Raw genomic sequence first — 15024 nt, forward strand, 5'->3', positions numbered from 1 at the left:
AGGAAAGGCTACCGGCCAAGAAAACTGCAATAGAGGAGGGCCGCATGCAAAAAAGAAAAGGAAGCAGAAGCAGGAGATAAGGGCTGTGCGCAATGTAAGCTTTGCTCACCAGCGGCTTGCCATCCTTTCCCATCTGCTCCTTGGTTCGGCGAAGCAGGACACATTTCATCACCATAGCCAGTGCCTCTGGTCCTGCAAGTCAAAGGGGCAAAGGGAATGGAGCACTGCGGCACGAATTGGTTGTGCACTTGGGACAGTCTACGAGTCGCATGTCTAAATATTGCAAACGAGACATTGAAAGCTAGAAAGTGGAAGACAACACAAGCTTGTCTACCTCCTATGCCTACAATGCTGCCTGTTGCCTTTCTTGCACGTTATGCTTCAGTGCACACAAGTGTCAAGGACACCTTGACACTTTTTGAACATTAGTGTAAACTGCCTACATAACTCAATGCTATACAACATCACCACATTGCCACTGCAATATTTAAATATGTGACAATGTCACCTGTCGCTAGCCTTCTGGCCTTCTCAATAGGAGACAACACACTGGGTCGTGTTTGAAAAGCACTGCTCCCGCTTACGAGTTTGCAAGCGACACAATGGTTCAGACTGACATTTTTCAAATAGTAAAGGCATTTGTGCTGTGCATAACAAGTTTAGGACATTACTGTAGGGCTGGGGAGCATGCACCGATACAATGGTCTATTGGAAATTAAAAAATCTATAATGTGAACCATTGTGGCAAGCTATTCTGAAATACTCTGCTTCTTTTTCCTTTTTTCCACATTGTGCACTGTGGACGATGCCACATTGGCCATCTCGCTGCACATTTCCGTGGTTGCCATCGTTGTGAGCACAGATTCGTCGACGTGTTTGCGACAGCAGTTGCAGCAAGCGGCGATGTTCTAATTCAGTGTAGGGTGTGCATGTGACAGACACAGTGGAAGCTGTAGAAGATAAAAGACACTTCCACTGTGGTCCATATCGCACGCTTGCCTCTACATCGCGATGGATGGTTAGTTGCCAGCAGCCTCGATGACAACAAAATAATCGAGGGATGTGCACTCAGTGAATAGTACATCTGTAGTATGTAGATGCACTTGTCACACTGCTGCTACTGCATTGCAAAAGATGCCACAAGGGCCTAGCCACTACTAGTGCTTGATTCTCCGTAGTGAAAATTGCAGTTCGTGCCCACAATCGATGAAGTAGAAAGATGAAGACAGTAGATATTTTGCTAAATAAGGACATGCTATTGCATTTGTTGGCTTGATCAGTTCGTTAACTCGATATTCAGATGTGGACATTTCTTTCCCTTCCCGTGCAATCCAAATTAATGAGACCTTACTACCAATAAAAGTCAATAAAATAAAAACATTTGCTTCTGCTCTTCCAAAAGCCCAGTTAGAATTCACGAAAAGAAAATTACTTTTTGCAGACATATGTCACATGTAAGAGGTCGCCGGCTGTATACGAAAAAGACGACGAAGTTTGCGGAGCGTTCCGAAAGGCGCGAGAGCTCGAGGCACGCGAGCCGAGGTGTAATCCGCGAGGGAGAAGCATCGAAGCGGTATTATCGACGTGGCTCTTGAGTTGGAAGGTCGCTTCGTCAGCCATGCTCTGATGACGGGAGAGCGGAGGACCCGGCCACGAAGCTCGTGACGCTGGCAAGGCCCAGGCGTAGCTGTAGTCCTCGGAGACGTCTGGGCGAAGCTCCTGGGACCGGCTGCTGCTGCTCACGGTGGTTGCGGTCTTCTTCTCGAGAATCCCTCTTCCTCGGCCAAGCCCGTTCAACCGATAATCACTGTGACACCGGGCCGCCATGCCGATCGACGTAAGGCGAAGAACGCTTCTCGAAGCCTAACCCGGCGAGTGACACGTTAGCAGCGGCTACCGGGGCACCAGCCACGTACTCGGTCAGGTCGACGGAACCGCGAGGCGTTGGCACTTACGGCACCCGCAACGCTTGGGACGCGCACGACACGGACCCAACAAGAACTTCAAGTCGATGGTCGGTAAGAGCCCACGTTTCTGCTTTGCGACGCTGTTAGGCCGGGGCCACGGTGACCAGACTGAAGAATAAGGGCTAAGACTGACGTAGAGACTTTAAGGCGGAGCTAGGCTCCGAAACCAAGATAGAGTGTTAGTCGTTCCTTGTTTACGTGAGCATTTTTTGATAGTTTTGTATTTAGTCAGAGCTTTGTATTTTCTAGTGAGTGAGTATTTTTGGCTGAGTTATGGTTTTAGTGTTGTGTGCCTTGTGCCTTTAGCGTCCCTGCACATATTAAATCCTTGTTTGCTGTGCTGCCAGTTGTGTCTCTCCTCCATCGAGAGTAGCGCATGTACGCAACTCTCCTCCTCCCAAGCGAGTAGAAGGTGACAACATGACAGCTAAGACAGATTAAACTGCATTGGATTTATACACTAAATGCTAGCCACCACACAGCTATGCCCTTACATCGTTGAAGCCGCGCAGCCTGCTTTTAAATTAGGAAACTTATTTTGAAGCTTATGCTTTGGAGCAATCTAGCGCAGTCTGGGTGATTTGGCACAGCACTTCAGCCCCTGATGTGTTAAGGGGGCACTAAAGAGAAAATATGAATCAGTTTAGATTGATTATGTGTTCTTGAAGAACTCTACTACCGTTGATATTGCAGTAGTAGGTTAATTAGTACGACCGTCACAGCTATTTTTTTTTAATTTCGGGCTGAAACCCTATGGCTGGCACGTCAGTGTGACGAAACGGATTGAAAAGCATTTTTCTTTTTTTTTTTGCATTTCGACTGTTGTGGTTCAGCAAACGTTCTTGAAAATTCCAAAGATCAGTCTTTGGCTCTCTTGAATGCGATGTAATCCATTTTTATCAATAAAAAATTTAACTAGGCCCGAGCAGACAGCATCACAGCGAACTGGTGTGGAAATTACAAGGCGGCATGTCACTGCCCATCGTTCATTTTGAATTCTTTTCTGGCGTAAGCAGTCAATTTTCGCAGTAAGAGTAGCTTTTTTAGTATTGTAGAATGGTAATTTACTAGCACTTAACACAGCTGAAATAATTGTTCTCTTCAGCTTCACTTTAACAAGAGGAGCTGTCCCTGTCAAGTGACAAGCAATGACACTTGTCTTTGTCAAGGCAGCAGATACTACAGCTGTTGGCTTGCCGAAGCCAATCTGACTTGTTTTTTGTATATTTTTTTGTCTATTTGACAATACATCACTGTCATGGTGCCAAGGCAAAAGGCAACAGTAAGTCGCATGACCAGGCCCTTAGCACCACATGACAGAAGCAGACCAGAAACAGCAATAGTTGAGCAGCCCAGCCACCTACAACAAAATAGTTTTTTTTTTTACATTTGAAACATGAATCAGTTTTGACTACAGATGGCATGTTGAACAACAAACACGCTTTTCCTATACATTACAGTCCTGAAAAACAAAATAAGTGCGCCATTTCTATCAGAAGTGTCCAAACTAAGGCTTTCTCTCGCTTTCCTTTTCCATTAAGTGAGGTACTAAAGGCAAGGTTCATGCTGCATGCCAGCAGCAATGATTAGCTCAACATAAACATTCTTAAAAGAGAGATCAATGAGGCTTGGTGTAGTGCAGCACTATGTTGAGCAAAGTATGAAGTAACAGCGCGTAATGAACAAAGACGAGAAAGGAACGAAGACCACAGGACAAGCGCTGTTCATTACGTGCTGTTACTTCATACCTTCGCTCAACTATGAACCAACTAGCCCTCATCAAGTTGTTACTTAAGCAGCACTAAGCTTTTAAACACAAATGCCAGAGCCGTCCCAGTAAAATTGATAAACTACCAAAAACACATCTGGCCACTGGGAATTCCTGATAAGTGTGTTGACCCCCAGCAGCTGAGACAGCACCTTATCAGTGGCCATATCAGCAATTTCATGAATCTGGCATCATCATCAAAGTGTGCCTCACCATGATTCTCCTTGATCCACTGCTTCCAAAATGCATCGTCGTCAAACGGGCGGCACTGCAGGAACCTGCGTACGTGCAGTTACGGTTCAAGCTGGCGGAAGAACTTAAGACTGCCATCTATTTGACTGCTACAGAACGTTGCAAAGGGTCATATCATTTCAGTGCCCTGAAAAAAGCAAGCTTTAACTGCCAAGTCTGTTTCTCAAGGATACCACAGGCCCCTTTATGATCGAACACCGAAGGCATTATCAAGAGCATTTAAATATAATCTTTGTACAATAGGTAACTCGTTGCAATGACGAGCTGTGCAGTACAGGTTGCTTTTTAGTGCGATTGGCATTCTTTGCCTACATCAGGCACTTTGAGTCTATCTATCAAGCCAGTGACCCAAGTTGGCTGCTAGCTTGAGCCACTGGGTATGTGCCCATAGTCGTGATGCCATCGTGGTTGTTCCATTGTCTTTATTCCAGCTTAGTCATCCGAATCTCGATACGCTGTCATCGTTCCACCATCATCGTACAGCCGTCCTCATCCCATTGTCGCCGTGCCATCATTGTCACACTGTTGTATTATCGGCATCATTTCAGAAACATCATCAATTGTTGTCATGTCATCATCGTTGCACCGCCTTCATCGTTCCATCGAAGTCATTTGTTCTCGGTCATTCAAATGTAACTGTGCTGTTGTCATTAAATCGTGATTATGCTGCTGTTGTCATGCTATCAGCATCATACAGTCATCGTCATGCGTTCATTGTCGTACCATCATCGTGATGCTGTTATGGTCGTTCCATCATCATCACCCGATTCTCACAACACCATCGTCGTCATGCCATTAACATCATGCCATCAATGTCACGCTGTCATTGTTATACCATCGTGCTCATTTCGGAATCACCACATCATTGTCATCATGCCGTTGTCATAATACCACCTTCGTTGTTCCATCGACGTCATTCCATCATAGTCATGCAGTCGTCGCTCTGCCGTGATTGTCAGGGAGAGAGAGTGTCGTAGCAAAGTGGGCCGATCCAGGAGAGTATCGCCAAAGCAATGGTAATTTCTGAACTACCCCTATAGATTGCAAATAAAGGTGTTTTCAGCGAAACAATTTTCAATTTTAGGATTTTACATGCCATAACTACGGTCCGATTATGAGGCACACCATAGCGGCAGACTTGTGTTTGTTTACACTACTGTGTAAACAAACACACAAAGGAACACTACTGTGTGTTCCTTTGTCCCAAGAGCCCGTGTGAGACCCCACATCTGGCGCCCAACGTGGGGCTCTTGGGGCATCGAACGATAATTTTATGTTTTGCTCGGTTCGAGACAACCTTTGTTTGAACCGAAGCGTAGTCCTAGCGTGGATTTTGATAGCTAGTGTCGGCGGCATGCTTTCTTGAGCGAGGCGACAGTTGCTGTAGCGTGTTTGAATTTTTCAACATGCTAAGCCTTTTCGCGAGTGTTTTGTTGAAGTACACTCGTCGGTACGAGAGCCACGTGGTCTGTATCCTAGGAGAGCGAGGCCCAGCGCCCGCGGAGCATTGGCAAGCCTGAAGCGAGTGAGTTTCTTATATAATTTCTTATATAAATAGCTTCTTCTATCTCTTTGACTTCGGAAGTCGCGGCTCAGGGAGCCGGGTGGCCGTGGGCCACGGGTGCCGCTACGAGCTGACTGGAATTGCAGCCTGGCACCGGGCGCTCCGACACCGTCTGGGACGGTGGGCACCGTCAACTCGGATGCTGTGTGCACCGAGCGGGGTAGGACCACCTCACAGAGCTAGCGACTCCTCGCGGCTGCCTGTTGTGCCCATTTTGGGTGATGTTTTTTTTTTTGATGCCGGTTGTTGTCAAAGTAGCGATGCATTAGGCCTAAGGCTTTACAAAGCCGCCTGTCGCACATTGAGGGACACAACCTGGTGGACCGCGGTGTTGAGGTGTCGCACATTGCTTCCCTCATTAGTTCGCCTTGCACGAATTGAAATTACTCGTTCGACTCAAGAAAGTAAGCTTTGTTCACGTGAACCTATAGCATCCGAAACGCCGCCCGAAATTTTGCTCGCCGAATTGAATATCGTACCACATGGGCGATGCGTATGCCGAATTCCTCTCCCTTGCACTACTTTAGTGTTTGTTGAGTGCGTTGAGTGTACGCAGCGTGAGCGGAGTCACCCCTGGTTTGCTGTCACCTGCACATCGTACGGCGCAGCGACTTCGGGGGCCGCCTATGTCCGGCTCGCAACCCTCAGCGGCTGGGAAAAGAGCCGGCAGTCACCAATGGCTACTGCGGCTCTAGCCAGCAGGGCGCGTCGGAGCAAGCGACGCTTGCTCGTGCCGACTTCTGAGTCGCCGTTTCCGGAGTCCTGGGCTGGAGTCGTGCCATCAAATCTGCAGAGGTGGTGCTGTGACCAACGAACGCCAACAGTGAACCCCAGAGACAATGTCGGCTCGCATGTTGTGGATAACTTGTAGACATTTCCTCGGCGCGGCCACTGTCGCACGTACTAACTTTTGTTCGCGACGCGCGCGTTGACAGACCGTGTGACATGTTTCGCCGGAGTATGTGTAGTGATTTGAGGTTGGGGGGACGTAGGGATGCGCGACTCTCACGCGTCCCCGATGTTGTTTTCCTCTGCATAGCTCGCGTCTCCTGTATTCCGGCTTCTCCGTGTGGCTAAGCGCCGGCGGCGGTCATAGTAGTTGCGGAGCATTGCGAGATGGCACGAGTATCGCGATGCTAACGCCACTGAATGGCGGGGTGACTTCGGAGAAAAGGGTCGAAGGCGCTTCCTCTTCAGGTTGGGATCGAGATTTGATGCAGACGTCCCGCGTGTGCGCCGGTCCACGCTTCGCGAGACCGTCTCACGAGGCTGGGAGCAGGGTACTGGTATGGACGAACACAGATCGTGCGAATGCGCCACCGTTCACATGACCGTACACGTGAATGACTAGGCGATGATGTTCGCTCGCTATCCGGTCACAGTAAGTTGGACTTCCTTGACTTGTCGCGTGCCCATATGAATGTTCTATGCATAGTAATTCGGCTAGCATGCATTAGTGTATGAAAGGTGCAATAAATGCCCCTTTGTTTGTTTACACTACTGTGTTGTCGTTCCTTTGTCCCAAGAGCCCGTGTGAGACCCCACAAGGTCAAATAAGACTGAATTGAGCTGAATGGAGACACAGGTCTTCGGCGCTGAAAATAAGGAGCAAATCAATTTTTTTAATGCTATTTTCGGAATGTACATTCATTATTCTCCCAATCTGACAGGTTTCATATCTGAAACGCATATGTTACCACCATAATATAAATTTTTTGCATGAAAGGTGCATCAATTTCTGTAGGTGCAGAACCTAAAACGGTGCACTTTCATCAACGGACAGCTTTCAAGCAACAGCCACGCTCGCTGCCATGTTGGTATCATTTGAAAGATCAGCCCTTTGTGTTCAAATTTCGCGCGACGGTGCTTCTTTCTAGTCACTGGAATCGGTAGAAAAATGGCACAAAAAATGATAAGAGGCCTGTGGCTATTGGTTGCCGACAGCACGTGACGAAAAGTGGCTATGCGATTGGCTGAGAGCATCACCTGCTACGCGCTTCAGCCAGAGACATGCGGGCCGGGCCGTGGGTGCAATCTTGTCGTGTCATCGGACACGAAAAATGTGTGGCAATGTCAACACGAAAGTTTGTGTGCCAACACAAGCATGGCAAGAAGACAAAGAAATCATTGATCAAGAACATCAGGAGGGTTGCTAAGAGATAGAGAAGCATCGGGAATGAACCCCTTCAGGTGGGCGAGTGTCATGAGTGAGTGGAGAGCAACAAAAAAGTCTAGGAGCGGCTGCTCCAAACACCATCGAGCTGCCAACAAAGAAGATGATGTTGGCGGGCGGTGGCACGAGTGACCGGACGAGCGAGAAATAGGATCGACCAATCAGCGGTGGGCACAAAACCACAGGTACGAGAAACGAGCAGAGAGAAGGACAGACTGGAACGCTCGATGAAGAGATCGCTCGGAGACGGGGGTTAGAAGAGCGCTGGTGTCGAGGTCGGTGTCGTCGGGGTTCAGACCCGAACCCGAGAGCCTCGACAGAACCAGGATGACCCTGGCTGTCCCTGGAGAGATCCGCCGAGCGTAGGGCTTGGCTATTCCTGCTGCACCTGCTGCTGTTGGCGTTCCTGTTCCTGGTGCTGTTCCTGAGCCGCCGTGCGGAGAGCAGAGGTCACCTGAGGGTGACCAGAGGCCTGGAGCGACGCTGGTGAGAGGCGCCAGGGTGGAACCGCGAGCCAAGGCACCAGTATGTGCGCCGCTCAGCTGTAGCGGTCACACTTGGTCAGCCTTCAACTCCGACAGCCTTGGACTCGGACGTCCAAGGCTGGCCGCACCCCTCATATGCCACTGCCCGCCGCACCACTACCGCTGTCAACGCTAGAGCCAGTGCATGCTGTCAACAGCACTGCCCAAGTAAATAAAAGTTTCGATGATTGAGTTTTTCTTTATTCGTCGGAACCGAGAGTCGTTTGAACTTCTCGCGTGGACTAAAGTGGCTAGTTGTACTTTTCTTTTATGCACTTTCTGTGTGCTGTTTAGTGTTCTCTTCTTTTTTTTCTCGCAATGAATATTAAATTTGTTTTTGGAAAAAAATGGCTTCGTCTTTCATGAACTGAGTCAGCGTGGTTATTGAACTTTTTTCAGAGCTTGTCTAAGAGTAAGTTCAACTCAGCAACTTTTGTGCTGGTTGCGAGTGCAGACCATAAGCTGATGACCCCCGCTATGAAGAATGGAAGGCCAGTCACGTTTGCCAAAAAAATGCTGACAAGAAGACTGGTGAAATGGAGGTTAAGGCTGGCCTTAACTTGTTTAGAAGGTCATCAGAGAAGCACCAGCTCAGAGATACGACTGTTTTGTCAGATGACAGCAGGACCTTCCTCACCCTAAAAGAGGCTGAAATCTATGGGTATAGTAAAAGCTCATTGATTCGACACTCGTTAATTCAGAAAATTGGTTAATTGGACACGTCCTGTGGTCTTAGGCAGGCATACGCATTATTTAATGCAATGAAACTCGTTAATTCAGACGTATCTGGCCGCAGATTGGTTAATTGGGACAACTCTCGGAGCTCGGCGAGCGCGGAGCACCGCAAATGTGCGACGCAAATGAGCCATAACAGCGTTAGCGTCCACCGAAACGAAGCGACAGAATTCGCATCGCCATAGCCATCAGTGGAAATCGTACGGGAATGACAGCAACGCCAGAACGCTTCGTGCCTATTTGAGCCTTTGAAGCTTTTATTCTTGCGCTTGCTGGCGCGCATACCACCGTGTTGGCCGCATGCCTTCAAAACTGCGTAGTTGCCATCCGTGATCACGTTGATAGCGGCCGCGGTTTCGTCCGTAGTGGTTGCGGCAAAAAGTTATTTCGTTTTGACTCGGTACGTGCGTCGGCCGCGTGCCTTCACAACCGAGTAGTTGCCATCCATGATTGCGCCGATAACGACTGCGGTTTCGTCCGCAGTTGCAGCAAACGGTAGTTTCGTTTTGAGTGGGTGCGTGCATCAGCCGCGCACCTTCAGAACCGCAAGGTCGCCGTGCATGATCGCGTTGACAGCGGCCGCGGTTGCGGCAAACAATAGTTTCGTTTTTACTCAGTGCAAAGATGTTGAGGATGAAAAGCACCGTCGACATCGCGATGGGCGGCGACCCGGTGACATTGGCGAAAAAATAATCGTTATGTGCGTGCGCTAGTGCAAAGCGCGTCTTAGATGAAGACATGCGCCGCGGCCGTGCTGTGAAGTTGCGAGACCCTCGCCGCTGCGAACTCTAATCAGTCACGAGACGACGAGAAATGCAGCTTCCGCATTGCGTTTGTGCAAAATAGAAACAGAATTTGATGTGTCATACTGTAAATAAGAGCATGTTGACGTAGTAAGCATTTGTTTGTTTTCTTGATACCCTTGATAATTCGACATTCGGTTAATTCGGACATTTCTTTTCGGTCCCGTGAAATCTGAATTAACAAGCTTTTACTGCATAAATATTCAGAAAGAGGACTGCATTAATCATGTGCAGAAGCGCATGGGGACAGGCCTGTGCAATCTGCTTGCAGAATACAAGGGTTGCAACTTCCTTTTCTGGCTGTGATGCTATGATGCTGACATATTAGTCACCACCTTGTCAACAAACTCAGCTCGTACTATAGCTGGGCTCTCCTCAAGTCACGAAATGGTGACGTTGACACAATGCAGAAGGCTGTGATGCTGACATATCAACATGTAACATTGAATGATAGTAAGTCCAATCACAGCCTTTGTACCACTGGTACCGATTCCTGGTGCCGGCAGAATGCTGCAAAAGCTAAAGGAGAGCCAGCGCCAAAACATCGTTATAACCTTTCTCAGCATATGGCCAACGCTCTGCTGCCTATCTATGATCGCCTATCTGAGAAAAACCTTCATGAGTGGAGTGTGCACAGCAAGACTCAAAAAAATTAATGATAGCTTGCACTCACTTATATGGGAACTCGCACCAAGAAAGAGGCATGCATCTCTCTTCAGCATAGTGGCAACCGTGGCAGAAACAGTTACAAGCCCTGAAAGAATCTCAGCTGGAATCCTACAAGAGCTAAGGATGAATCCTGGCCAGCAAAGCATCAAAAGCATGAGGGAGAAGGAGCAGCAGCGATTGGTCATGCCTGCAGACTCCGCACGCAAGCGCACATCTGCAGACAATGCGCAGCATAAATTGAAGGAAGCGTCATAAAGGTAGCAGTGAACAAAGTGACTATGCCCCTGGAGCTTATTAGTGGCTTGTGAGGGAATGTACATACTATTTTTTTTCACCCTTTTCTCAAAATGGCAATTCTGGCCTCTCATTGAATCCGTAAATACAATATCTCAACAACAGTTGGCGATACAACCATAATTCTTTTTGCAGTACATAGCTGAATGAAGATAGTACAGATCAATACAAGCACATTTTTGAATTTTGTTTTTAAAAATATTTTATATGGTGCAATTTCTGACGGGGTAATTGCCTCATAAAGGGCCCTCACATGTGTGTCACTCCTGCTTGGACCGAGAAAGTCTGCAGTACTATATTGAAATAAATAAATAAAATTCAATTGGCTATAAAATCAGACATACAGTAAAACCTCGATAATTCGAAGGTCGCCAGACGATGAAAATTCTTCGAATTAAGCGGATTTTCGAATTAACCGAAATTAATTTTAAAAAAGAAAACAAGCAAGAACTTGCCGAAAAAAGAAATCACCTTTATTTTCCATGTCCGAGAAAGATTACTCGTAGTAAACACTGATGCGGGATTACTTGGCACAGTTACAGTGGCTAGAAGAGGGAAGTGTGACGAAGGCCCCGCTGCTCGTGTGAGCGTTTCAGATGCAGCCACAAGGCGGCGCTCACGCTTGCATTCACGTCACCCGACCAGGCCCAACGATCGACTAGCCGGATAACCGCCCCGATTCGCCATGCGAATTTCATTTTATTTACCTCGAATGGTAGATCTTGCTCTTCTTTACCTCGAATGATACATCTTGCTCAGCCGCTCGTGTTCGCAAAGATCGCAGCAACATTGTAGCGACATATGCGCCCTATAAATTTGTGTATAACACGTCTTTTGCTTGCGAGATCTGGGCCGTCTTGCCATGTTTACCTCGGAGGCCGCGCAGACACGCCTTGAGTTTTGCTTAACTGCGGTCTTATTTTACGTGCAAATTACTGTCTACAGTAAAACCCCGGTGCTACGAACCCGGCTGGTACGAATTTCGGTATGATACGAATTCGTAACATTCCCCGGCCGAAATACATTGCTCACAATAAAAAAAAAAACGGCTGTTCCGAACGTGTTGCACTACGGATCATACGAACGCGTGAGCAACGGCGGCGGCGGCCGAACCAGCGGGGCAACCGGCACAGACAAGCCGGCACAGCGGGATCTGGGCCAGCTTGTCGCCAAGCAACCGACTACGTCACGCGGCTGCGCAATCTCTCATTGGTCGCCACATCGAGCAGACTGGACATCACAGCCTAGCCAATGCTTAGCGAGAAAGTAGACGAGGACCGCTGCTGCAACGACGACCGAGGCGCAACCCCGACGGTCAAAACGCTCCCTGCACTCGACGTGCTCAGGCGTTCAGTGGTCTGCGAAAACATTCCCAAGATCACGTGTGCGCACTTATATGCCTTTCAGAAGGCAATCGTTGACGATTTGGACAAGAAGAAAACGTCTCATTGATACGTTTTTCAAGGGACCGCGAAAAAAATGAAAAAAAAAAGCCGCAGTTTCGCCCAAAAGGTGAAGCAACGGAAACGCAGCAGCAGCAGCGAGCGAATTGACCTTTGCGCTGTCTCTAGCTTCAATGCGAACTAAACGTCGAAGGCACAGCACATACGAAGCTACTGGCACTAGGCGCACTTTGTCAACATCGCAGATCATTTTGACGATAAGGTCCGTGCAGGTGTGTCGTATCTGCAACGTGCCGGTCGCTTGTTGCAATGTACAGCTGGCTGCACCGCAAAATTTACGTGACCGCCATATTCGAATGCAACGTAACGTGCTGGTACATTATAGATTGGCGAATCACGGGGAACACCCGGTTATTCGAACGCGAAAGCATTTGCGATGGTTAATTCGAACATACCGCGCACCGACAATACTCTCAGCAGCGCGCCTAATCACATGGCGGCGCCTCCGACCAGCATTGCTCCGACACCGCCATAGAGCAAAAGCTTAGGCGAGACCCTTCAGCGCCGCGCGGAGAAAAAAAAAGAAAAGAAGCGCGGCATCACGCCAAGGTCGCCGTTTCTGCGTGGCGCTGGAACACGCATGTACGTGCCGACGTCTCAGCCAACGCTGCGGCTGCAGCGCAGAGGGAAGCAACGGCTGAGGCCCAGTTTGGCCAACGCTCGCTTCAACTGCAGAAAACGAAACTTCAGAGAGCGGGCTAAGCGGCGCCGGGCCGGCGGGAGCGGCTGACGTGCACGGAGACAGTCGTAGGTGAGGGGGCTACGAGGGTGTGGAGAGGAAGGGCGAGGGGAGCCACCGAAGCGTCAGAGTTGCCGAGGCCAAATCCGCTTCCCTGCCGCCCTCCTCCCTCACCTGCGACGGTCCCTGCGCACGCCCGTCGCCGTGTCACCTCTTCCTCTTCACAACCACAATCTCTCTCTCGCCATGCCTGCGCCGCCCGCTCCCTGAAGTTTCATTTTCTGCCGTTATCGCGAAGCAAGCGCGGGCAGTTTCATGGCCGTTGCTCGATATGTGCTTGCGCGCCGCGATATTTCAGGAATCGCACCGTTCATGCATCGTGCTATGGTGCACGAATATTGCAAAAATAAGGCCTTCTTTTAATTTGAAAAAATTTTTGGGCCCCATCGAGTTCGAATAATCGAGATTCAACTATACATGGAAGTGAATGGGATTTAGGTCGGGACCGCAAAAACGCGACGTAGCAGCGCGGTAGGTATTAATGGGATTCCACTATCAGAAATCTTTTCTGGTAAAAATTTCATTTTTCTTGATATTGTGTATGTGCTGATGATACGAATTTTGGGTGATACGAATATTTCACGCGAACCCGCGAGATTCGTATCACCGAGGTTTTACTGTATAAACGCACGCTTGAACGAAAACAACTGTTCTTGCTTGCAAAGATGAATTTAGTCCCCGAGTTGCTCGTTAAAGAAATATACAATTGGATTGCACTTAAACATCTGTACCTGCCCTTAATCCGCCTTTTGCATTGCGCTGTGGCGCCACCTTAGCGGACTGCGCGAGAAACAATATGTACGGCGTCGGGGCCCCGCGAGACGCAGAGACACGCTGCAAGAAGCAAGCTGAAATGGGTTTGTGCATTCGTCAGTCGTAATTTTCGTTTTGTGTTAGTGGCCGCTTGTTGGACAGAGTGCCTAGACAGGCAATGACTCTGGTGCGACTTACAACCGTAAGTCGTCAAAATATGATGACGGGATTTCGTGCAGGTTCGCCGACAAAACCCGTCACCGTGCGATGTGCCTCTGACGAATACATCGCACTGTAACGCGATTGACACAGCGCCTACGCTTGTATTCGTGTTATTCATGTTTATTCGTACCGAATACAAGTCCAAACATGCTTTGGAAGTTGAAATGCACGAACGTGAGCACTCGCCAGCTGCCCACATCAAGTTTAACCTGGGGTCGATTCCGCTCAGTGGAGGTTAGCTGTATCGTATATAGCAGCAGGGTTCATGCATTTGCCACTGTTAGACGTGCACTGAACGTACGCTAATAGGATGATAAAAACTGCTTCTATAGCTGAGTCTTGACCACAGTGGCCATAGCTCTTTGAAGAGGCCACACTGTGCCCGGAGTATTTATGCAACGCAAGAACGGCGCATTTGTTTACATCCGCACGCGTACGGCCACCGCTAGCTGTTCGCTTCAAGTACAGTAGAAAACCAGTAGAAACACGAAATAATGAGGAAATGTTCAAAGCAAATATTAACACTTCTCATGCACATACCAGAAGCGATCACACTGAGACGAGAAGGCATGAACGGCCCGGGCACATCGAAAACGGCGACAACGACCACCTAGCCGCACTGGCACGCGAAAATGCCGATGCCCGCCGTACTCGCGTGGCAACGAGCGGTGTTGTTGCTTACGATGCAGTATCGAAAGGTCACTTGTTGACAAGGCCATCACTTGTTGCCTGTTTAGCATAAGAGGCAAACTGTGTTTTCAGTAACTACTAAATCTGGCAGCAAAAAATACACTCTCCGTAGTTGCACTTCGTTCATGGAAGCGCCGGCGACTGCGACCGACAGCCTTCGTTCAAGAACGGTGCCTGTACCGCGGTATTAGCACTGCGCCGTGTCGCCGCTTCCCACTCTGTGTGTGCATCGTACTATGCTGAGTGGTTCACTTCAAGTCGGTAAGGTCAGTACCACACTATATAAGCAGTTTCCTTCGTCGTACTTGCTTATCCTATATCTCAGGTCCGCCGGTAGCGGACGAAATCGTAGGCTGTGTCAGGCCTAATGAAGCTGCCTGAACGAGATCGACACCGCCTCAAACTTGA

At 48.8% G+C, this 15024-nt stretch overlaps 1 protein-coding gene across 2 annotated transcripts in view; it reads right to left on the minus strand.

Moving 5' to 3' along the window:
* The window catches only part of LOC119441469 (transcription termination factor 2), a 109392-nt gene that overhangs the window by 65344 nt on the left and 29024 nt on the right, over positions 1-15024 (minus strand). For both annotated transcript variants that reach the window (XM_037706088.2, XM_037706087.2), the window contains exons 8-9: positions 3949-4013; positions 110-192 (exon numbers count right to left, since the gene is read on the minus strand). In XM_037706088.2, coding sequence (XP_037562016.1) covers positions 110-192; positions 3949-4013 — 148 coding nt within the window. The remainder of the gene's footprint in view (positions 1-109; positions 193-3948; positions 4014-15024) is intronic.

The sequence above is a fragment of the Dermacentor silvarum genome, chromosome 2, assembly GCF_013339745.2.
Source record: "Dermacentor silvarum isolate Dsil-2018 chromosome 2, BIME_Dsil_1.4, whole genome shotgun sequence".
In the NCBI taxonomy this organism is placed as follows: Eukaryota; Metazoa; Arthropoda; class Arachnida; order Ixodida; family Ixodidae; genus Dermacentor; species Dermacentor silvarum.